The sequence below is a fragment of the Rhea americana genome, unplaced genomic scaffold (assembly GCF_003343005.1).
Source record: "Rhea americana isolate MKP2758 unplaced genomic scaffold, rheAme1 scaffold_136, whole genome shotgun sequence".
In the NCBI taxonomy this organism is placed as follows: Eukaryota; Metazoa; Chordata; class Aves; order Rheiformes; family Rheidae; genus Rhea; species Rhea americana.
In genome coordinates, this window is record NW_028185439.1 from 465,822 (window position 1) to 488,733 (window position 22,912).

General features: G+C 36.8%; 1 protein-coding gene across 4 annotated transcripts in view; it reads left to right on the forward strand.

Moving 5' to 3' along the window:
- The first annotated feature begins 377 nt into the window (after positions 1-377).
- Positions 378-22,912, forward strand: part of LOC146599638 (vitellogenin-1-like) — a 42,783-nt gene continuing 20,248 nt past the window's right edge. For all 4 annotated transcript variants that reach the window (XM_085298136.1, XM_085298137.1, XM_085298138.1 and 1 more), the window contains exons 1-19: positions 378-417; positions 714-734; positions 950-1,101; positions 3,552-3,803; positions 5,994-6,155; positions 6,848-6,999; positions 9,739-9,889; positions 10,000-10,157; positions 10,272-10,437; positions 11,509-11,631; positions 13,174-13,392; positions 15,262-15,479; positions 15,562-15,659; positions 19,878-20,002; positions 20,089-20,190; positions 20,279-20,398; positions 20,651-20,840; positions 20,926-21,019; positions 21,138-21,323. In XM_085298136.1, the coding sequence (XP_085154262.1) occupies positions 378-417; positions 714-734; positions 950-1,101; positions 3,552-3,803; positions 5,994-6,155; positions 6,848-6,999; positions 9,739-9,889; positions 10,000-10,157; positions 10,272-10,437; positions 11,509-11,631; positions 13,174-13,392; positions 15,262-15,479; positions 15,562-15,659; positions 19,878-20,002; positions 20,089-20,190; positions 20,279-20,398; positions 20,651-20,840; positions 20,926-21,019; positions 21,138-21,323 (2,729 nt within the window). The remainder of the gene's footprint in view (positions 418-713; positions 735-949; positions 1,102-3,551; positions 3,804-5,993; positions 6,156-6,847; positions 7,000-9,738; positions 9,890-9,999; positions 10,158-10,271; positions 10,438-11,508; positions 11,632-13,173; positions 13,393-15,261; positions 15,480-15,561; positions 15,660-19,877; positions 20,003-20,088; positions 20,191-20,278; positions 20,399-20,650; positions 20,841-20,925; positions 21,020-21,137; positions 21,324-22,912) is intronic.

The window sequence follows — 22,912 nt, forward strand, 5'->3', positions numbered from 1 at the left end:
TAATTCAACAGGCCATCAAAAATACAATTGGAGATATGATTGACCAAATTATTTTAGTTATAATTGGCAAGTTATTTTGATTTTTTTAATTCTTTTAAATTACTGTTTTACTGTATAACTGTAATGTGCAGAAACTGAAAAAATAGAAAACAAGATATTTCAAAAATCTCTTTCACATACAGAGTAAAATTAGTTGGCATCATGAAGTTGTTTTAAGTTGTCAGCATTCATACTCTCAGAAATGTTTATTCTTTGATTGATCAATACACATTCTAAAATACACTTATTTGTCAAACCAACACGCCAAAAGAAACATGTGATAGCATATGCCTTTATAAAAGAGAACCCAGCATGTGCACCTTTACCTTATCCCCACCATGAGGGGGTTGATTTTAGCCCTGTTTTTAACCCTTGTGGGTAAGTAACTTATCTGTTTCCATGGATTTAAAATAACAGAGTTTCAGAATCTAAATGTGATTCATTTATAAATACAAGCTTTAAAGTTTTATAGAAAAATCCAATTTGTGACAATTTTTTTGCTGTGTAGGAAAAGAGAGACTTTTACCTATATACTGAATTAGAATGAAAATTAATTGGAAAGCATTGTAGGAGATGTACAAGCTAAGATGTAGCTTTTCATACTAAAATATATAAACATTTTGAGTTACTTTTGCCTTGTCATTTCATTATTCTCTTTTTTTCTTTTCTTTCAGGGAGCCAACATCTTAATTATCGTAAGTAATTTTCCTATCAGCTAATGTAATTATAATGAGTGAAATTCAAAATAGAATCTGAGAAGTATATCAGTGTTTAATATAGTTTTTAACTGTTTCAGGTGCAATACAAAAATGAAAAAAATCATCTTTTCTGTTTCATACATTCTAATAGAGATACTTTAATATATTCTGTACAGTCTCTATAATGTTTTGTGTGAACTATTTCTTTGCAGAACCTGATTTCAGTGAAAACAAGGCTTATACATATAATTATGAAAGTGTACTTCTCAGTGGGCTTCCAGAGAAAGGACTTGCAAGAGCTGGAATAAGAATAAGAAGTAAAGTGGAAATTAGTGGTATTGAGCCAAAACTTTGTCTTATTAGGGTAAGAAAATGTATCCAATTTGAAAGGTAAAATTACCTTCATACTTGACTTTTTTTAAAGCTTTTGGGAAGTAATTAAGTTTGATCATATGTTGTGCTTACTCAGGCAGTCTGTAACTAACACTATTATTTTTATGCAGTGCCCTAAAGTCTATTTGCACTTTGCCAGGTAATTCTCAGCTCAAGCCAACCTTGGGCTTGAAGGATTTCTTCTGCTTTGTGGTCAGGAAGACAATGGAATGTAATTTGAAATGAACAATAATTTATTACTGGATCAATCCAATTGTTCCAAACTGTACAACCTAGGATTATTTAATCAACTGATTTCGTAACCAGAAAACGAAAAGCAATAAAACTTGTGACAGTAGTTGGATGTGATTCAATATTTAGCATAATTAATGTCTTCTGGTTGCTTCTTTTGCTGCAGGGTCCCAAATGACATCCTTTGTCATCCTCAATTGTATATTTTTACTGCATGCTGAGTAACTGCTAAGAGTTCTGATTATGTGAAAAACACTTCTGCCTTTAACAGAAGCCTTTACCTGCTTCTAATGAATGTATTGAAACATACCCCTCAATTGCTTTACAAAAACTCTGCTTAGTCTTCTGTATATGTGCAAGAAAAATGGTCTTTTTAAAAGCTTTTATTTGGCAAATTGAAAACTGCAGATAGAAAAAACGTGGTGACTGTCTGATAAATGCCTGTAAATGCTGTCCCCTTCAAGTCTGAACTAGCTTTCTGTTACTAGGTATTTTTGTAAGTTCAAAATATAATAGATCTAGACAGGAAATATTGCTTTTTCATGACCTTTGCAAGTGGCTGGATGTTTTTGCAAAACCCAAGGAAATAGAATCCACACATCAGTCCTGGTGAGTAGAAGTCTTCTCTGGCAGAGCGGAGGCAGAATCAGGTCTTGTCTTTGWCCCACCAGTCAGGGTGAAACAATTCTTAGTATGCTGGGTTACGTCTTCACCATTACAAAATGGCCTCCTGTTCTTTAAAAACTTCCAATACTGTTTCACCTGCTCTAGTGCATTTGGAGAAAAGTTTCAGTTTGAAAAATAAACATTTTCTGGCAATAAAAGAAAAAAGTAGTCACAAGCTTCTGGGCAAGTTCTAAGTGAAAGGTAATGATACATTTATTCCCTTCTGCACTATGAAAAGTTTATTTTGCTGCTATTATATTTAAATTAGACAGTTTGGAGGGATTGCTCAGGGAATTAATCTTTCATCTTTAGCCTACTGGTTCACATTCAGCCCAAGTAAAAAGCCCTGGTCCCAGAGTGGTTTCCAGCTGACAATTTTTTCATCACAAACCCTCAAGTAAGAATCACCTGCTATGTTCGAAGCCTTAGCAGATAGCGTAAGTACTGTCTGGGCCCTGAGGGCTGGGGAAAACTACTGGAAGTGACCCTGCAGCACAGTCCTCAGCCTTCCCATACACAGTATGCCAGAAGCATGTCTAAGAGGCAGCATGAGGGACTTGCTCTGTAACTGCATCCTCTGTAAACTTCACTTACTGGAGTTGGCAGTGATCTCCACAAAAAATAACAAAAATAAATATTGAAGTTCAGTCTCCAGTGATTTGCTGTATGAGAATTTAGTTTCTGTGGCTTTGGGGGAAATTGATCTGAGTTTTGCATCACATTACCAGCCTAAGGTGTCACAAAAAAGGCTCTCTAAATTCTCAAAATATATAGGTSGGGAAGATCTTCAAAGAAACTAAGCTAAACATGCCCCACTCTTGTGGGGTGGAAATAGTTCAAGTTATACATAGTTTAGCATAACTTTCTAATCACTTAGATTTGCCCCAGGTTAAGGCTAGAGGACAAAGTGCAAAGGGCTGGTACCAGTTGGTCTGAGCCTTTGGCTTTGACACTCCACAGAAAAATATGTAGGGAAGGACAGTTTTTTATAACCTCCTTTCCAGTGCTCCACTAATCATGACTATCTGGCTGGCCCAGCAACCATGTTGTTATTAGTTTCTGACTCCTGCCTGTGCTCTGTAACCCCAGTGAGGCAGATGACGGAGTTCACGATAGGAGTTAATGATGCTTTATGCAACATCAACTTTCTCCTGCAATTTCCTGCAGGTCTTCCATCCTGCTTTTGGTTGGAAGCAACCTGCTTCATGCAGCTCTTCTCTTTTCATGCAAGTCAACTTTAGTCAATATGGATTATCTGTGAAATAGAACAAATCACAGTGACTTAGAAATATCAAAGTCGTTTGCATTTCTCTCCATATATATATATATATATATAAACATGTGTTTTGGTAGTAGCTATGTTAAATGTAGACTTAAGTTATATTATTAAAGAGGCTTTATGTTATTTAAAATTATATTTTTGAAGAGAGTAGGACTCTAGATGATGTTTGCACTGTTTATTTATATGCATTAAAAAGTTAGTAGAAAAAAATAAAGAGGAATTATATTCCCTTTCTATTCTAGATTCACTCAATCGAAGCAGCAGAATACAACGGTATTTGGCCTACAAGCTCATTCTCCCGGTCGCTCAAACTGACTCAGGCGCTAACAGGACAGCTGAGTAATCCCATCAAATTTGAGTATAACAATGGCCATGTTGGAAACCTTATGGCTTCTGAGGCCGTCTCAGATGATGGTCTTAACATCTACAGAGGGGTTCTGAATGTGCTGGAGCTGAGTATAAAGAAGATGCAGAACTCATATAACTTACAGGAGGTAAGCATTTCATCTTGCCCATTATGGTTGCTTTGTCACTAAATAAACTCTCTCGTCGGATTCTTTTACTGCATTTTCTGGATTCATTGTTGACATAATCTTCAGTAAAAAGAAACACTTAAACTTGGGAGATCATCATTAAATTATTCATATGGCACAACATTTGATTGAGCTGTAGCTAAAGAGAACAACAAAATAAGTAGATTTTTAATGTAGTTGATCAGCTTATTTCAGAAAGTGTATTTGCAGCATTAGACCTTTACAAAATCTGGCCTGTGATTCTAGTAAAAGTAAGCTCATATGAAAGCAGAAGCCTACAAAAAATTTGAATGCTGTGTTAAAACAAGCTTAAATGTGCAACATAAGATTAAAGCTACAATAACACAAATTTCACTTCTCTACTAATCAAATATTCTTTAATCTCTTCTAGCTGCTCTTTTAGGAGGAAAATAGTATATATGCCATGATATTATTGTAACAGTTTTGACAGCTGCAGTTGTTCTATTGGAATTTCCACTGTTTTTCAGGTTTTAATATCTTAGTCAAGGTAAAACATCTGATATTACTGTTCWCCGTAGAAATCACAATGTATTTAGCTTTTGAAAAACCGTATTTACATTGATTAGACTGCATTTGATTCAGAGATCAGCAAAAACCTTGAAATTACTGTGCTTTCATGTTTTTTTTATTGAAAATGCAGACCGGAGCAACTTCAATTTTTTAAAAAATGTATTTTTATATGAATAGAGTTGTTTCTGATAAAGGAACTACATGATTTAATATTTTCATGCTGCTTGTTGCACATAAAAACCTGGGTGGTGGTGTCAGTATTCTACAGCACTATTTTCTCATAATCTAGTTTTACATCTTCATTCTTTCTAATTCAGTTAGCAATATCTCCTGCTCTCATTGCTAAGCTTGTTGCTGATATATGCAGCTTCACCTCCTAAAATCTCTTTCAAGTTTTCTTTGCTTTTCTCACACAGCCACTGATTTGTGAACTTTGGCATGCTTGCTTGACAATCTCAAGTCACTCTATATAGGAAGATAACCATTATTAGTCCCAAAATGCAGAAGGTGAATCTGAACTGCAGATAGATTTAAGCAACTGACCTGGGAAAGTCTGCTTCACAGCTTGCAGTGGGTAGGATAAGATATCTGAGCGAGCCATAACCTAAATAGCACTTACTAGAAGTCCAGCTATAGCAGAAGGCTGCTTTGTCCTGCTAAGTCATGTGGGCTGGGCATTCTCATTTAAAGTTTAAATGTCTCTGCCTCATCCTACTGTCTGCAGAGTAGCCTCATACCTGTATTTGCAGATTACAAGTCTTTTGGTGTGTATTCTTACTTGTAGCCCTTAGTGATGCCACAGTGCCCTCAGGAGTACTGTTAAAGTAGGTATGCCTTGCCTTGCAAACCATCACATGACCATTTAACTGAGTTGACATAGCCCAGAACTGCTCTCTGGAACAGCTACATTATCAGTAACAATAAAARAATCATAAAAATTACCCTTCCTCCTAAAACATAATCAAATATTTTCCTTTCCAAAATCTCCTGACTGGCTGAGGAGATTTAAGACCACTTATGTATGCTTGAAATATTACTGAAGATCTGAGTTAAAACTGCAAACTCAAGAAAACCCACAATCAGAACTCTGCTATTCTGAAATTCTTTTTAATTATTGCCGTTCATATTACAATAGATTGCGTAATATTCCAAGGCCTGTTTTATAGGCATTTATAAGCTGTCTATGAAAGCAAATATTAGGGGCAGAATGTCATTTCCAACCTTCAAATACTTTGCTATTGAGATTTTATTCTGACTGATCACATTATTTTGGCACTTTTTATTAATATTCCTCAAATCATATTGCATAATCAACAGTTCTAACAGGAAATTACTATCCATCTTTTCTGAGGCTCCAAATCTTGTCTCAGTGAAGCTATTGAGAATTTTAGCACTCTCAATGAAATTCTGATTTGGCTTATTGTACATTCACCTGTGCATGTGGAAAAGAAAAGAAAGTAAAGTCATCCTAGTTTGGCTTTTGGAGAGTACGATGACTAAAAAATATGCACTTCTAATAGGAATTTTGAAACTATAGAGTTAAGCAGGAAAGTTCATATGGGGGCTAAAGGAGCTCTGCTTAGGGATAAACATTCTCTGATTCCATCTAATTTTTACCAGGCCAGCATTGGAGGAGTTTGTAATACTACCTACGCAATTCAGGAAAACAAGAGAGCAAACCTAATGTATGTGACAAAATCTAAGGACTTAAACAGCTGCGAAGGGAAAGTTCAAATGGTCACTGGTTCAGCATACACTCATCCTTGCCGGACCTGCCAGCAGGTAAATTAGAAGGATTATGTTTACATATTTTTATTGTATTTTATTTTATTTTTTATTTTTATATATAAAACATATATATGTATGGTACATATTTTAAGTAGAACCAGATCTGCTGTATCTAGCTATCTACAGTTTCTTTCTACATGAGAATCCTGTCTATGGAGCATTAATGATCTGCTCATAAACTGTCATATACTACAGAGATTCCTCAACTAGCTTAAACCAGCTGACTTGAAAAACATTAGTTATCATTGTAAGTTAATTCATCTCCTCTGCAAAGTGAAAAAAACAGCCATGATGTCCAGTTTCTAGTATTCAAGGCAGGTATTTCTGCATCATATTACAATGCAAAGTGTAGGCACAGACGATGTTTACCTCAGATTCCTGTCTTTGAAATAAGAAATCATATGGCTTATACTGCTGCTCAGGGAATGTTTCACCTTCTAAAGGGAATAACCAATGATTTGTATTTGGGAAAGGGAATAACAAGCTAACACTTCTTATCTATAAAAGTCTGACCTCTTCCATGGAAGTATACCTTCAGAATTCAGAAAAACTGCCAGTGTGGACAATGAGTAAAACAGCCCYGAAGAATAAGCAGGTTGAAGTGGGTGATACAATACCTTCTAGTCACATAACTTAAAAATTAAATGACTTCCTATTTTCTTTGTCACTTTTTTTTTGTTATAAAGAGAAACAAGAATTCCCGGGCAACTGCTACTTACAGTTACAAAATTAAATATGCACGTAATGAAGCAGTAATTACACAAGCTGATGTCGAGGAAATCCACCAGTTTGCACCCTTCAATGAGATAACAGGAGGAAATGCTATAGTAGAAGCAAGGTACTGTATATATGCCCTTAATTCTGCAACTCAGCATCTCAATAATCTGGTCAAACTCCACAACTGAAATAAATCCTTTATTTCCGCAGCCTATTTGCCAGTATTTAATTACATAAAACCCCAAACAGTTCATAAAAACAGCCTTCACTGTTAGTTGTAAACCTGAAACACTATCCAAATGCACATCACTATCCAAATTTTGGTAACTAAACTTGGCAGGGTCTGACTGTTTTATTTCTCAGGGATATTTGATTTATGACATAAAAGCCAAAACAAATGTAATTCCATCTGAAAAATTGTGAACTAATATATTTGCAGTAAAATGCTTTGAAAGACAATTACTCACTGAAAGTAAGTTCCCTGGAAAATAATAATAGAGCAATAGACCATGGAGACTAGTTTGCAAGAAACCTAGATATGACTTTAGATTCCTACGTACATAAGTATTGTGGACTGCTTGCAACTCTTCCATCAAAAGCATTTCTTGAAAGGAAATTAGGTATTGTTGCAAAAAGATTCAGCACAGGACATGTAAAATGTATTTGCTTTTCCACTGGAAAAGTTACGTTTTTCTTAAACAAGTTTTAGGCAAAACAAGAACATGATTGTCGAAGAAATGACACCCCTATTTGTCTTTAGTTAAAGCCCCTAAACTTTCAGAGTGTGATTTTTTTTTTTTTCATCTGCATCAAAATCATCTATTGGTTTTATTTTTTAACTTACCTGCTTTAGTGATGGACTCTGTAGGCAAGGTCATTTTACACACTACTGAAGAGGAAGGCTTTCTGCTACAGGTCACTACAGAAGATACACCTCAGTCTCCCTCCTCAGTTGCTGTAATTTTGCATTGCTTCATTAACTTCTGTAAAAATCTAGTAGTTTTCAGTATACAGTTTTGGAAAATGAGACATCAGAAAATTTATGTCAATAAATCCTTGATTAGCTTAATATGATGAATATGTTCAAATTGACCAAACAAAAAAAAAAAAAAAAGATGAAAGCAGCTTTACTATTTCATGCAATCAAGGTATGATAGATATAACTGCAGTACCTTTATCAAATTACAGTCTACTATGAGAGAGCATTGGTCTGGAACCAATGAACCTTTGCTGATTTAAACTTTATTCGTGCAAGCCTGCATGGACTTCCCTACTATTCTTCCTCAGGTATTGACCTCCTCAGAAGGGGTAGTGCCTTTATTCTTCCTCATTTTCTCTGGAACTCTTGCACTGCCCAGCAGAAGGGGCCAAGTGTACGATAGGTGGGAAGATGTGGATATGTCATCCAAATCTTCAGAAGTTATTTTTTTGATGCACTTTCCTTGTAAAATGAAAATCTAATGTGAAGGACTTAAAACATTTGGAACTGAATTTTCAGTTGGGTTCAGCTTAAACCTCTTGCTGCACCTTTTGAAGCCAAGAGATGTTTTGCTATTGTTTCCCCATTTTAATGCTATGGTCAGTATTCATTTGCTGTTCTGTATGGAGTATAACATTTTCCCATATATTCTAGGCCCATATATCTCTTCCCAAAACATTAAAGATGATGATGTAATAGATTCATCTTTTTTTCATTTTGGAAAGGGGAGTTAAATCTGTCCAAGTGAACCTAGCATTATACATTCTGACCCAAATGCCCTTCCAATAATATTGTGTAAAATTTGAAGAGAGAAAAAAGTCTTGATTGATTCTGTAGCAGTTTATTTTCAGATTCCAGTGGCTTCTTTGCAAAGCAGTGCTGTGATATTCTGTGCAGCAGTTCTATGAAATCTGTATGGAAGGAGTAGATAGAAATGATATGAAAGATCATCTTAGAGATTCCAAAATAAACATGCCAATTTTCTACAGAGATTTTGAGATACTATACAGTGCATGATATTAGTTTTGAAATGTTTTCAGATGTTCAGTACAAATTCCTGACTTTATTATAGTGTCCTGAATGACCTATTTTAAACATAATTGGCAGGATAGGATGCAGCCCTTTAAATGATAATGTAGTACTCACAGGAAATATTTACAAAGACATTCCCTCATTAGAATTTTTCTTAATAACAAAAGCTGAAGGTTTGGTGTTGTCTGAAAAGTCTCCAAAAACTTGAGTACTCTTCCAAAATTAATCCTGAATTTATCTGGCCCTCTTTGTTTGGGAAATCCAATTTGAAGCTTCATGAAAACCTTTTATCTTCTATAGTCCCCAGGACATTCAGCCTGCCAGGCAAAAGAGGGAAGGAATGTAATAGTTTAAGAAGACTGTAATTGTTCTTATGCTATTAACAATTTTCAATTTCTTTTGAAGCTTTTAGGAAGCATAGCCATTTGAGGACTTTTATGTACTACCTAAAAGGTTGAAATTAAGTGATAATTTCTGAAAAAGTTTCCCATCAGCTATTTTTCTGTAATCCTTAATTTACTCCTTAAGACACAACACACAGTTCCTGTGATCTTTTTTAAGCCACAACTTCTCACCTCCCACCTCTTCCTTAAATTCTCAAGCCATCTTAATCCCAAAGTAAGGCAATGGCTAGCTCTGGTCTTGAGCCCTGTGCAGTCCTTCTCATAGTAAGGCTCTGAGTGCTGTGTCCTAGTGCATCTATTTGTAAATACTTTTGTCCCTCGACAACAAAACCCTTTTGAAACAACRGCACTTACATTGCAATGAGGAGAGGCAGAAATACTGCTCTTCTCTTTATATTTTACCCTGCATCTTTTGATGTTATCTCCCTCCGTTCTTCCATTCCAGGCAGAAACTTACATTGACTGATGTGCAAAAGCACATGGCTGAGATCCCACCAAAGGAATTTTGGAAGCGTGGGTCACTTCAGTACCAGTTTGGAAGTGAATTGCTTCAACTTCCTGTCCACTTATTCAAAATAAAAAATGTGGAAAGCCAGGTAAGCTTTAGCCAGACAGATTCTGGGCAGTTTCTTTGTTGGAGGCTTGAATCAGTTCATGTAGGAGAAAGAAGCGTGTGTGAACTTTGTGTATTTTAATCTTCCTGCAGATAGCGGAAGGCCTACAAGATCTAGTAGATAACGCACATGAACAAGTTCCCAGTGATGCACCTGCAAAAGCCCTCAAGCTTTTGCACCTTTTCCGTGTAGCAAATGAGGAGAATTACGAGTCAATATGGAAACAGTTCTCAAGTCGACCAGCATACAGGTAGCAAAAAACTCAGAGATGACTCTTATTCTGAAAAATTCTGTTGGAGACAATCTGGCATTACCGTGTTCAAATGCAGATTTTAGAAAATGGTCATTACCTTTCCCCTTACAGGCGCTATCTTTTGGATATAGTTCCTTCAGTTGCCACTCATCATGCACTCAGATTCTTAAGGCATAAAATGGAAAGACAAGAACTCACCAACTGGGAAGCAGCTCAGACAGTGCTTGTCGGTCTGCACTCAAGCGTGCCAACTAGTGATGTGATGGAGGAAGCCACAGTAGGATTCTTTAAACACTATCTACTGGCTCTTTATTAATTTTAGCATCTGTCGTATTTATTCCTTTGACAAGATTGCAAAGGCTTTGAAAATATAAAGGTTTTATATCCTCTAGTGAGGTTAAAAGGAGTTTATTTCCTGACTGTCTTAAAGGAGGAGAATACAAACCAAAGGGGCAAAAATGAGTCCAGTATGAAACAGAAAAGAAAGAGCAAAATACCCTCAGTGTCAGAGGTTATTGCTACAGACAGTGATTTCTAGTTTTCCTTTGTCCAAATGTACTTTATAGTTACATCAGATCAGATCTCTAACTGAGAGTCCCTGGAAAGACTAGGGAGTAAGAAATACATATTTGTTATATTGGTTTTGATTAACCTAACAGAATGGGTATAAATCAGAGCAAATCTATTGAAAACAAGGGAATTATGTCAATGTGGAGCTCATGTAGGAGAAAGCATAATGATTTTTACAATTTTGCACATCTCCTGCATGGTCAAATTTTATTCTGATGCAGGAACTTCTATCTGCCTAGCTTGAGTAGAAACCATCAAACTTAGAATAGAGCTTTGCCCTCTGTGACAGCCATCACAGATCAGCTGCTGCTGTGCTGTAATGCTGTGCTTCCCACCTGAGGAAGTGGTGGGTTTCTACCTCCTGTCAGCTCTCACATTCATATGAAATATTCCTGCCTGCCCAAAGTACTGAAGTCCACTCAGAATATCATAAGTTTTTTGTGCCTATAGCTCTGGCAATTATAGAACAATGATGAGTGCTTTTTGAATAATGTGTGCTTTTCTGTTCTGTAACTGGGTGATTTTCTCCCTTTGGATTATAGTCTGTACAAAACTAAAATCTGGACCACTGTTAAAGCTACAGATCTGCCTTGCAGATGTTTCTTAGAATTACATTATGATTGAATTGTCAAATACAGCAATACTCACTGAATTACTACAAATTTATCAATACAAAAATATTGAAAGCTGGGTATTGCCTTGCATTTGTTGGAAATGTGTTTTTTTAAATTGCTTTTTCTTTGTTAATTGTGGTAATAAACAACTACTTTCTCCCTAGCTCATCGTGAAAAAACATTGCCCACGCTCAAGTACTGTGCTTGGAAAGGTTTGCCATCTTAGCTATGCATCATTGTGCCATAAACAGTGCTCTTCATCAGATTCCTGCTCAGAATGTCTCCAGGTAACCTGATTTTTATTTATCTTTTAAAAGAAAGCCTAGAGTTTTCTCTTTACTATTCAGAGATCTGCATTTCACTTTCCCTTTGGGAAAAGGAACCCCAGTCAGTTAAAGACAACATTTTTATCTTTAGGTTAACACAGAAAAGAGAATGAAAAGGAGAAGCATACAATTCATGGCACTTCCTATCTGAGTATTTCTAAGTGCTTTATTGCCAATTATTAACAAAGTCTCATGGCACTGTTCTGAAACACCTCTAAATATAGACATATAACAGACATGTAACCTAAGTGACAAAAAAGCCTCTCTTTTGCCCAAAGAGGTGTAGCCCATCAGTTTGTCAGCCAGAAACAGAACCCAGTCATCTACTTACAGTACGCAGTTTAAATAACAGTAATACGTGCCTGTTCTGCACTGCTCTTAATCAGTAGGCCTCAAAATAATTTAAGGAGTACTATTTCTCCTTTCCTGACATGCCTGTAGTGGTTTATGGAGGTCATCCACCCAGCCACAGTAGAGACAGAAAGAGAACCCAGGTATTCTTGCGCTTGTACACTAGTCAACCCACCATGATCAGTAAGAGCAGAGAGTTCTCAATGCATTGTGTACCTGCCATGATTTTTTTCCTATGGAACACAGAAAAGGCCCAATTAGCCTCCTCTGGTTCCTATGTGCATCTCCTGTGTAACAGTTGCCACCAACAAGTTTGAGCTAGTTAAGTATAGGAAGCCCAATCCCAGGGAATATTTGAAAATTCTTCACCAAAGCAAACAATTGTACATGTTGTTCAATGTATTTCAAATTTCCATTCAATTTGATTAATAACATCAAAAGAGCTGTTTCTGCAGCACCAAAGGATCTCAAATGCGATATTTTAAAGCATAGGAACAGCATTGAAATTATTCTGTGACATTTCAGTGTTTCTTCTGTAGAATCATTGTTTAGCGTTGAAAGCAGCTTTCTACTAGGATTTAGTTATTTTCTCATATTCACGGTCTTCAGACCACTATCTCTAATCTTGTCACATACATAAAATGTGATCCACTTGCTTACAAGGAAGGCTGTTGAATGACCTGGTGATCTCATTCCCAGTTATTAATCCATACTGGAAGCGAAGGGTACAGTCACTAGCTCTATCTTCAGGAAGCTTATTTAAGGGTATGTAGGATTAAACTGTATCTGCATTTTTGCACCTGTCTTTGAACAGTAGGAAGAGATATCCAAAAGGCGTTATTGCAGCTTCCTAACCCACACTGAAAGGCAGTGGGGACTAGGACCTAACTATTATTTTTGTCTTTAAAAATCTTAGTCAATAACTTCAAGGTATAGGGATGAAGAGGCTGTATATTGCTGCTTTCTTAGCTATACTTGGTCTATGAATAAAATGTCCTATTCATAAGAACAAAAAGAATTTTAAAATATTTAGAATAAGTGAATTGAACATGCTGAAACTATCAAAGAAAAGCCAAACCTCAAACACAGGCTGGGAGATGGGATATAAATAAGAGCTGGAATTGAACAGAAAATTTGTTTTCTTTTTTTCAGCTACTTCATGGTTTTGCAGGAGAGGCATTGAGCAAGTCTAACACAGAAGAAATTTCCATGGCCTTGAAAGCCCTTGGGAATGTGGGACATCCAGCCAGCATCAAGCATATCAAGAAATTTTTGCCAGGATATGCATCTGGTGCCTCAGATCTGCCACTCAGAGTTCATGCAACTGCTGTGATGGCGCTGAAAAACATAGGCATGAGAGACCCAAAAATGGTAAGAAAGTAAAGGTATCTCCCTTGCAGTTATCATAACTGTATGTATTGCTCCTAACTGATGATGGAGGAGGGGCAGGACAAGCAGTTTTTAAAATATAGCTGTAATATGTTTTCTTTAAAGTAATTAACCATTCGTAAGTGGTCATGTCTTACTCCTTTTGACATTAACTGCTAGTATTTCAAAATGCAGCAAAAATGCCATTAAAAGGATATATTCATTACCCTGTTGTTGAAGACAAAGCAGTATTTCCATTGCAGTTTTCCAAGGACGTTAGACCAAAAGCTAAATTATTGACCAAAATGTGTTTAGTGTTACTTAAATTTTGGTATGTGAGAGAATCACAAAACAAGATTCAGAGAATTGACATTTAATACTGAGTGTCACATCTAATCGTAATTCAAGACTAGATCATATTGTAAATAGATACTAAAGGTTTGCATCTTAATTACAAATTTAAAGACATTAAGTCATAAACAGAACATTTACTAAATGTGACTTTTGTCCCTGAACAAGATAATGATTAGATATCATATACAATGGTTAAACAGGCATAATCTCATCTACCGCAGACACGATTTTACTATCATTTTCACCTGAAAACAATCTACTTCTAAAAGGAAACCTTGCATTTTCAAGTTTTTTCCCTTATATTGAAATTTTTATATAATTTTTATATAAGACTAGTCTTAACATAAAAAGACCATTAAAAGGCTCAATTTAGCCATTTTCTTATTAAACTGTATGAGTTTTTCTGTTATATTCTTTTTTTTTTTTTTTTTTTTTTTTTTTTTTTTTTTTTTTTGCATGTAACTCCCAGTTTGAGTGCATATATTGATCCACAGACAATAGTGTGCCAAGGTATTCTTTTAAGCAAAAGAATAATACTAAAGTGCCAGGGCTAGATGTGGAAAAGATGTGGAAAGAAACACTAGGAAGGTTAGAAATTGGGGTATTTGCTGGGGAAGAAAAAAGTTGATCTGATGTTTGAAAATGGCGCTGTGTCTATGAGTGCCCTTTGGCCCAGCTTTCCACATATGACCCAGACCACTGTTTAGCATTTCTGGAGGAAATTGATCTGGAGCTGGTTAGTGAGTGAGACTGTACCTTTCATTGTCCAAAAAACAGTTTAATCCATGGTCTGTGGCTAGCCACACACTCACACTGCATTAAACAGCCTGTCACTTTTGTTGCCCAATATGAAAAGGTAGTTACGTTTAGAATGAGGCTACTGCATCCTTGCCACTGCTTTTACCTTAGTACTTGATAGTCACCATAGTTAAATTAATATCACCAACTGAGATGTTTCCAAAGTTTGTTGAAATTATTGGATGAGACCTTTAATTGGAGAGCAGGGATGTGCACTGTCCTAAGCAGGAGCTACACTGTGCAGGTCGGGGCCAGAAGGGGATTAGACAGCCCAAGCCCTGCCTGAGGTTGGGGTCAAAGGCTTGAGCACAGCTCTTGGGAGATGTTCCAGTATGAAATTAGTGATTAGAAATAAGGCATACCTTTATGAGTAGGGACAAGTGACACTTCTCAGGAATATGGTCAGTTCTTGAAATCACTTCTGCCTAGAGTGGTTATGCTGCAGATATATTTTGCTGTAGCTCAAAAAGGTATAGTAAGTTTGATACAGAAGTTATCCAGAGAAGTTCCTTGGCTTTGATTGTGTAAGACGTCAAAATACATTACCATAATACCCTTTCCAGCCTTCAAACTATGAAACCAGAAACTTTGTTGCCCAGATAATTAAATTAGTACAGRTTTGTACTCTACCAGTGATGAACAGATTATTTACCAATGACAAACAGCTATTAGAAAACTGGTCAAACATATGATAAATTTAAATATATCTTTTATTTTCAGGTACAGGTTATTACCCTTGAGATTTTCCTGAATCACAAAATACATCCTCAGCTCCGAATGTTAGCTGCCTTAGTTTTGCTTGGAACCAAGCCAGGTATTCCTATACTGATGACATTAACTGATGCTGTGCTGAAGGAACCTAGCATGCAAGTGGCAAGTTTCATCTATTCTCACCTGAGGGCTCTGGGTAGAAGCACAGCTCCMGATCTACAAGTAATGTAAGGAAAACCTGCATTCCTTCTCTAAAAGAACTTGTTATAAACTTACTGAGATGTTAATATGCTCACTGAATCTTTTCAGGGCTTCTGCCTGCAGAATGGCTATTAGAGTATTAAGTCCCAAATTTGACAGATCTGGATATCAGTTCAGCAAGGTCTTCCGCTTCAGTATGTTCAAAGGTAAGATTCAAATTCCTTGCTCTAACATTAAGAATCTGAAGATTTTTTCGAGAAATAAATACAGGTTAGTATGTGAAACATACAGTATGTGATCCCAGTTCTACGAGATAGCTGCATATTGCTCCTCCCTGTTCTCCTACATTTAGAGAAAGAAAAATCTCAGGCTCTCTATTTTGAGAGTGCTTAGGTCCTGATGTATTTCACATTGTACACAGCCAACATGAAATTACCAGAGGGCTTGTGGGTCTCTAACTCTCCACTGTCATTAGCCACTGAGGCACATGCTCTTGTATCAAATGCTGTAGTCTCAGCAGTGCTTAACAAATTTCATACCATTGTTCAGCACCAAACAAACAGAAGGGACCTAAATTACTGCTGAAGTAGGTTAATTTCTACTGGTGTGAACACCTGCAACTCTTGCTGAATTCAAATATAATGCTAAATGCTCTTCACCCTCAACAGTGCCCAGTGACACAGCAAACACTGAAAATGTTCAGATGTGACAATTCATTGCACCCATGAGCAGCCTTCTCAGGCTTATGGCTACAGATATTCCTTGCACTTTCCTCCAGAATTCTTTACTAGAATGAGCAGATCCATGTACAGGATCTGGAGGCAGACCAGTTAAATCAATGCGAGCTGCATGTAAAAATCAAGAACATTAGTAGTTAGACGGGAAAGGACTAGCTTAGGAGACTAGCTCTTRCTGGGCAAAATTGTCACTATTTCCATTTTCCATTTATATTATATTTCTCAGAGGAGATTTTTTTTTAAGCAGTTCCCCTATGTAAATGAGTGTGGCAGTCTCAGTGATTTGGCATATGTAGCTGGCAGACTAGCRAGAATATATCTACAAACACCGTCTCCTTACACATGCTGTTTATCTAAGAGCACTCTTGGATGTTTTTAGTACTTCTGCTTTTTATCAGAACATATAAAGCTTCTTTTCAAAGTAATCAATAGAAAAGAGACTCTGAAACATCTGAAACCTGCAGTGCTAAGTGTACAAGTACTTTTGCCCTTTTTTTTGAAGGGGGAGGTAGTTTGGAATGCTTTTGTAGATGTTACTGTTATCCTTCCTCTGTTTCATAGATTTTACATGACCATTTAATCTGCTGCATAATAAAAATAATATATACCACATAGAGACCACAGCTATATATATATTACACATGCTTGTTACCTCAGAGATGGAGATAGAGAGTGCCTGAGGAAGTACAGTCACTAATATGCGCTGTGTGAACTTTTGTACCATTTAAAATGCATTCAGGGAGAGGTACATTTTCCAGTAATAAGCAGATGCATGTTTCTAGTTTTAGGTACTCATTTTCTCTTCTTATTCTCGCTTTTAAAATGAAGCTGTCTTAGTGTCCACACAGTGGGAAAGAAGGGTACCGTACGCATCAGGGTAGCTGGCAAAGGGCTACGTGGAATGAATTACTTTGTTCTCGCTGTAGCCTCAGAATGTAGCATATCAGTGAATTGCTGCTACGTTTGGTGAAGACTGGGGACAGGAATTTGGTTAGTATGCAGATATGATGTTTAGACTTCCTGTTCCTGAGGACTAAGGAACACGACTCTTCTCTCACACATGTTAATTTTATACTTAGATAACTCAGCTGGCTAAATGAAGTCAGTCCTATATTACACTGGTGTGGAGGAGGATCCATCCTCCACCTTTCTGATTTGATTTGTCACCACTAGTCACAGGTGAAATGTATTTCCATGAGCCCATTCTAGAGGAGTTACCATAGTGACTGCATTAATGCAGTACCTATTCCCATGCTAAAAACAAAAATGTGCCCTCAGCTTCAGATCTTGGTGGTGCTAGATACTGAATTTTTAATGACAGTCACTAATGTCAGCTGAAAGTATCTCTAATCTGGAATCTGTCACACTTGGCCACCATGAATAGTGTTTTATGCTCTACAAACTGTAACTGAAATCAAAGAGATGACCTAGGTACTGCTCAGTGTGAAGACTGACAGAATCTGACTCTCAATATGCACAACTTCTTGTGGATTTAGATGGTGAGACATGTGTACTGATATTTGGAGGTATCAAAGACTGCTTTCTTTCATCATTTTTTCTTTCCCTCTTCCTTGGGCATGACATTTAGTCAGATATATGCAGATGTCATCAAGCTGTCATAATGAAGTGGCTACAGTGCATCATCTGACTATGTCAGTGTGATTTTTTTCATTGGCAAATATTTTCTTAGAGCATTAGAGTTTTGTAATGCTTGAGGTATGGAAAATATCCATGCTCTCTTCAGGTTCATGAATTCTGTATAATCATTTAATAATTTATGAGCATCACTTCTTATTAAGTATCAGAAAGTACAGTATTTGTTTTAACTACCAGATTTCATAGTTTCAGGAACACAAAAAAAAAAGCAGCTTTAACAAAGTGACTAAAAAGTACCATATCTGATTCCAGTGGTGGGTCCACACAGTCCATAACACCTAGAACTGTTCTGGCTAAGCTCATTCAGCAAAAAGTTAGGCTTCATATTTTGAAGTCTCAAGTCAGTTTGTATGCCCCAGTGTGGCATCACTTCAGTTGTTATGTTCTGTGGGTTCAACATTAAAATGTGAGCTTTTGTCATCTCTTCCTTGCTGCCTGCTGCATGTTCTACACTGCTTCCTCTGCTATCAATGAGATGGCATTTCAATTCCAGGGAGTGTTACTGAATTGCTTACATTGTAGGTAGACAGCACCTAGGAAAATAAAGGAGTCTAACGCAGCAAGAGAGTGCAGGTGACCTAGCAAAATGCAAGTTCATACAGATTTAGTAGATCTAAATCTGTTGTCTTTCCAGTAGATTGGTTTTCAAATACATGAAAAATTGGAATCTGTCCCAAGAAATTAGAAATCAAAATCCATCCCAGTAATCTGATACTGTATAATTCAGTATGTGAAATAAACAGGGGTCAAGCAACATGCATCTGGACCTCTGTCATGCATGCTTGGATTCAAGCAGGAGTAGCAAAGTACTTGGTCCACAGGTAGGAGGTTATCTGAAACTCAGAAAAGAGGCACTAGAGAAGGTACTCATAAATCCACACGTTTGTGAACTAAATAATCTTGTCTAATCTTTACATTTTAGCTGTGTTATTTATTGGAGGTTAGCTACTCCTTTTCTGGAAGGAAGTCAAAGACTAATTCCCTGTCATAACTTTTGAAAATGTATTAATAATTTCTGTAAATGTACTAATATTGTTGAGCTGGATCTGGAACTAAAATCATTGAACRGGATCTTCCAGGGCTCTGCAGTTACCCCGGTTGTACTGACTTTCCAAAGCTCATTTCTGGTTATGGTGGGATTTTGAGGCCAATTAAATTAGTATATGGTGTCTATGTCTAACATGAGGATAGCAGAAATTTAACATAGGGACTCCTAAAACACTTTCCTATCCTCTAACTAGTGTAGGAAGAGAAGAGGGAGAAGAGTTGGAAGAAAAGAAGCATGACAGGGATGTCTACATATTCTGTTGGCCTTGAAACCTAAGCAAACTTAGAGAAGCCTTGGGATTACTTTAACTTAGAACACTGGGCTGTATAAAGCTGCACCAAGATCAGGGACAATATATGACTACACTCTGCACTGACTGTCTTTATCTAAGAACATTATAGATGATAAAGCTAAAGTAGAGAAAAGACACACCAATTATGTTTGTACAGCGTTTACGTGATAGTTAACATTAACTTAACAATTGGATTGTTTCATGTAAAGAGTTACAGCGTTGGGAAATAGGTATGTTAACTTGCCTTTTAGTTGTTTGGGAGTAAAATCCACACCATACTGTCTGTCCCTATAGGACATCTATATCACTCTCCCTAAACTAAGGATGGCAAATATGTTTCCATTTCTGATTCCCTTTGTCAAGTTACCTTGAATGATTGTCTTATAAAAGCATTTCATAAGCTGGTATTACAGAATCTGACTGGATGTAAATGATTTACCATAAGCAATTGGAAAATAGCATAACCACTATGCAATGAACAGGAGGCTTGTAATTTTGTCCATTAATAGCTCAAATATGCAGAATATTCTGTTTATGACTGGTTTACACTATTAGTTTTATAGCTGGGTTTTCTCACCTTTTTAATATCATGCTGTATCTGTTGTCTAATACAACTAGCAAATTGATACAGTCTGCGCACTGTGGCTTTAAAAACTAACTGCGCTGTGTTTTACTGCCTGTTTTCCTTTAGAGTTTCTTATGAGTGGACTGGCAGCTAAATTTTTGGTATTGAATAACGCAGGCAGCACAATTCCAACAATGGCAATGTCCCAGCTGCAGACACATTTTTTTGGAAGAGTTGCTGATCCCTTGGAGGTAATTGGGTTTGCCTACAGTTTACCACCTTATCCCTTCTTTTGAACATCATCCAGAGGGCATTTAAACTTTTCTTCTTCCCACAGGTGGGAATAACAGCTGAAGGGCTGCAGGAGATGTTGGCTAAAGGTTACTCCCCCGACCAGGATTGGGAGACTGACCATGACTTCAAGGAAATCTTGAAAACGGTAAACTCTTAGGAAAAAGAAAATCTCGAAGGTATTACTATACCCAAAATCTTATGAAGAGTCAGACTTCCTTCTTCTTCTTATGCAGCTTTCTGACTGGAAGGCCTTCTCTAGTGACAAACCTTTTGTATCAGGCTACCTGAAGATGTTTGGCCAAGAGTTATTCTTCGGTGGACTTGACAAAAACACCATCCAAAATGCATTGCAGGTATTACTTCAGTAACATCACCAGATAAGCATCAAAAGCTTTAAAATACTGTTCCTTCCACACATTTCCTTGCTTTTTTAACTTTTAATTCAAGAAGGTTTTTTATCCTTAGTGTTAATCAAGGCAAATAAATTCAAACTTTGATCAGAATTAACTGTAATCATTGGTGGCAGACATTCTCCAGAAGAACAGTTAATGAAACAGATYGTGATATTCAAGTTCTGCTTATTTAATTGAACTTTATAATTTCAGGCATGGTATGGGCCTGATGAAAAAATCCCCTCAATAAGGAGATTCATCAGTAGCCTTCAAAGTGGTGTAGGCAGGCAGTGGACCAAGGCTTTGCTGTCCTCTGAGGTCCGCCATATTGTGCCTACCTGCACTGGATTCCCAATGGAGACAAGCTTCTATTATGCATCTATCACAAAAGTGACGGGAAATGGTAACGTATTTCAAGACTTTAGCAATACAAACATTGTTGTCAGGATTGCAGTTTTTTAACATCTTGTTTGCTTTCTTTGCAATAGTTCAAGCACAGATTACACCTTCTCCAAAGTCTGATTTCCGACTGACTGAGTTACTAAATGCCAACATTAGGCTGCGATCCAAAGTGAGTCTAAGGTAAATACTTAGCATAAAACAAGAGAATCATATTTCCAAGCGATAGAAGCCACTCATAAAAATTCAACAGCTATTTATTGTATGTACATAATTTTACCATCTCATTTTAACTTTTCAGCATGGCTAAGGACATGACCTTTGTAATGGGAATCAATACACAAATGATCCAGGCAGGACTGGAAGCACGTGCCAAAATGAGTGCTCTTGTCCCTGTGAATGTCGTTGCCACCATCCAGATGAAGGAAAAAAGCATCAAAGTTGAAATTCCGCCATGTAAAGAAGAAACTGATGTTATTACTGTAAGGTAGGCCACAGCATTTCTTATCTTTCTATGTAGCAGTATAGAATCTTTCCAAATAAAATGAATCATTTGCTTAGGGATAATGCCTTTGACAGAGGGTTTGGGTAACTGGCAGTGACTAGTGAAGTTTATTTAATTTAAACATAATGAAGTGAACCAAAGGTTTGTTTGGAAATATGCTGTATCTCCTCTAGTGGCCACTTGAAAATCRTCTTTAGGACCATTTCTTTTAGTCCTTGAGACTCCCAGGTTATTTAAAGCACATATGGCATAAAACCTCTATCCCAATACATGTATTTGTACTGAAGACACTGTAATACTCTAAACTGAAGACATAGGAATCCTATCAGTTATATAAAAACAACCCATATATATTTGCACTTGATACTCTAAAGTGTAGAGGACTTGGTGTTTCTTGTGTTTTTATCTGGTTTCCCTGTGGTTGGCATCTGGTTTTCTTGCCTCTTAGGTCTACTTGATTTATTATCAGTGCATGCAATTACTGGAAAACTATTGTAGCCAGATGCCAAACAAATGAAAACAGATGGAAATACAAGCACAAAGAGAGAGAGAGAACAGAAAGAGTATATCCAAGGAATCAAAGCAGTAGACCAAAGCTTAGAAAACCTTCACATACACACAAGTAAAAACACTGAGAAAAACAAGCTAAAAATTCATATAAAGGAAAAAGCATTGCTAGCAAAAGAAATCAGCTGTTATATAATCCGCAGAAATGTTAACAAGTTTCTACTCTAGAAATATGGCCGTTATGAAAGAGCTCAGTTGCATGATCCAGCTGCAATTAGTATTCATAGCTGCTGACCCAGAGGACCTCTGCAGGTCTCTTCAGTTTAGCCACCATAGAGACTAATCATTATTCTCTCTTACTCTTCAGTGGTCACAGACCATCTTATTAGGCAGCTGATATCACAGCCTCCTCCCAGAGATGATTCCTCCAATCCATCAAACATGATTGTAATCAGGCTCTCCATGTAGAGGAATGAGTGCTTCCACAATTCACAGAGCAATGGTTTAGATGTATTTGAGCTTTTTGGGCACCACAGCTCAAAAGCTATTTGTTTGATTCCTTGTGAAAACCACACCAGTCCATTCCTAAGGTCATCTGGGATGGCAAACAGCTGCTCTCACTAGTTGTTATTGTTGGAGAGGGCAAGATAGACATCAATGAACTCAGAAAGGATACTGAACTGAATTAAGAATATTGGGTATTAATATGGAATTTAGAGTCTCAAGATGGGCTATTAATTTTAGCAGAATGATCCTCCTTGCAAAACAAAATAAAAAGTATTTTCCTCGTTTGAGTAAGGGGGGAGTCAGATCAGACACAAAAGGGTTAAGTGTCATGCTGAAAAGCATAAATCAAATTAGGATCAGAAGCAGGGAATTATAACTGAGGAGCCTATGAGTTCCAGCCCAAGCACTACTCTAGACCCTGCAGCATTATAATTTATGAAGTGAAGTACTCAGCTGGAAATAGCTCTATAATGCCAAGCTTATAAGGAAGCTAATACTTACTAGCTAACTTTTAGAACCATCTTTTCTCTTTTTTCTTTTTTTTTCTTTTTCTTTTT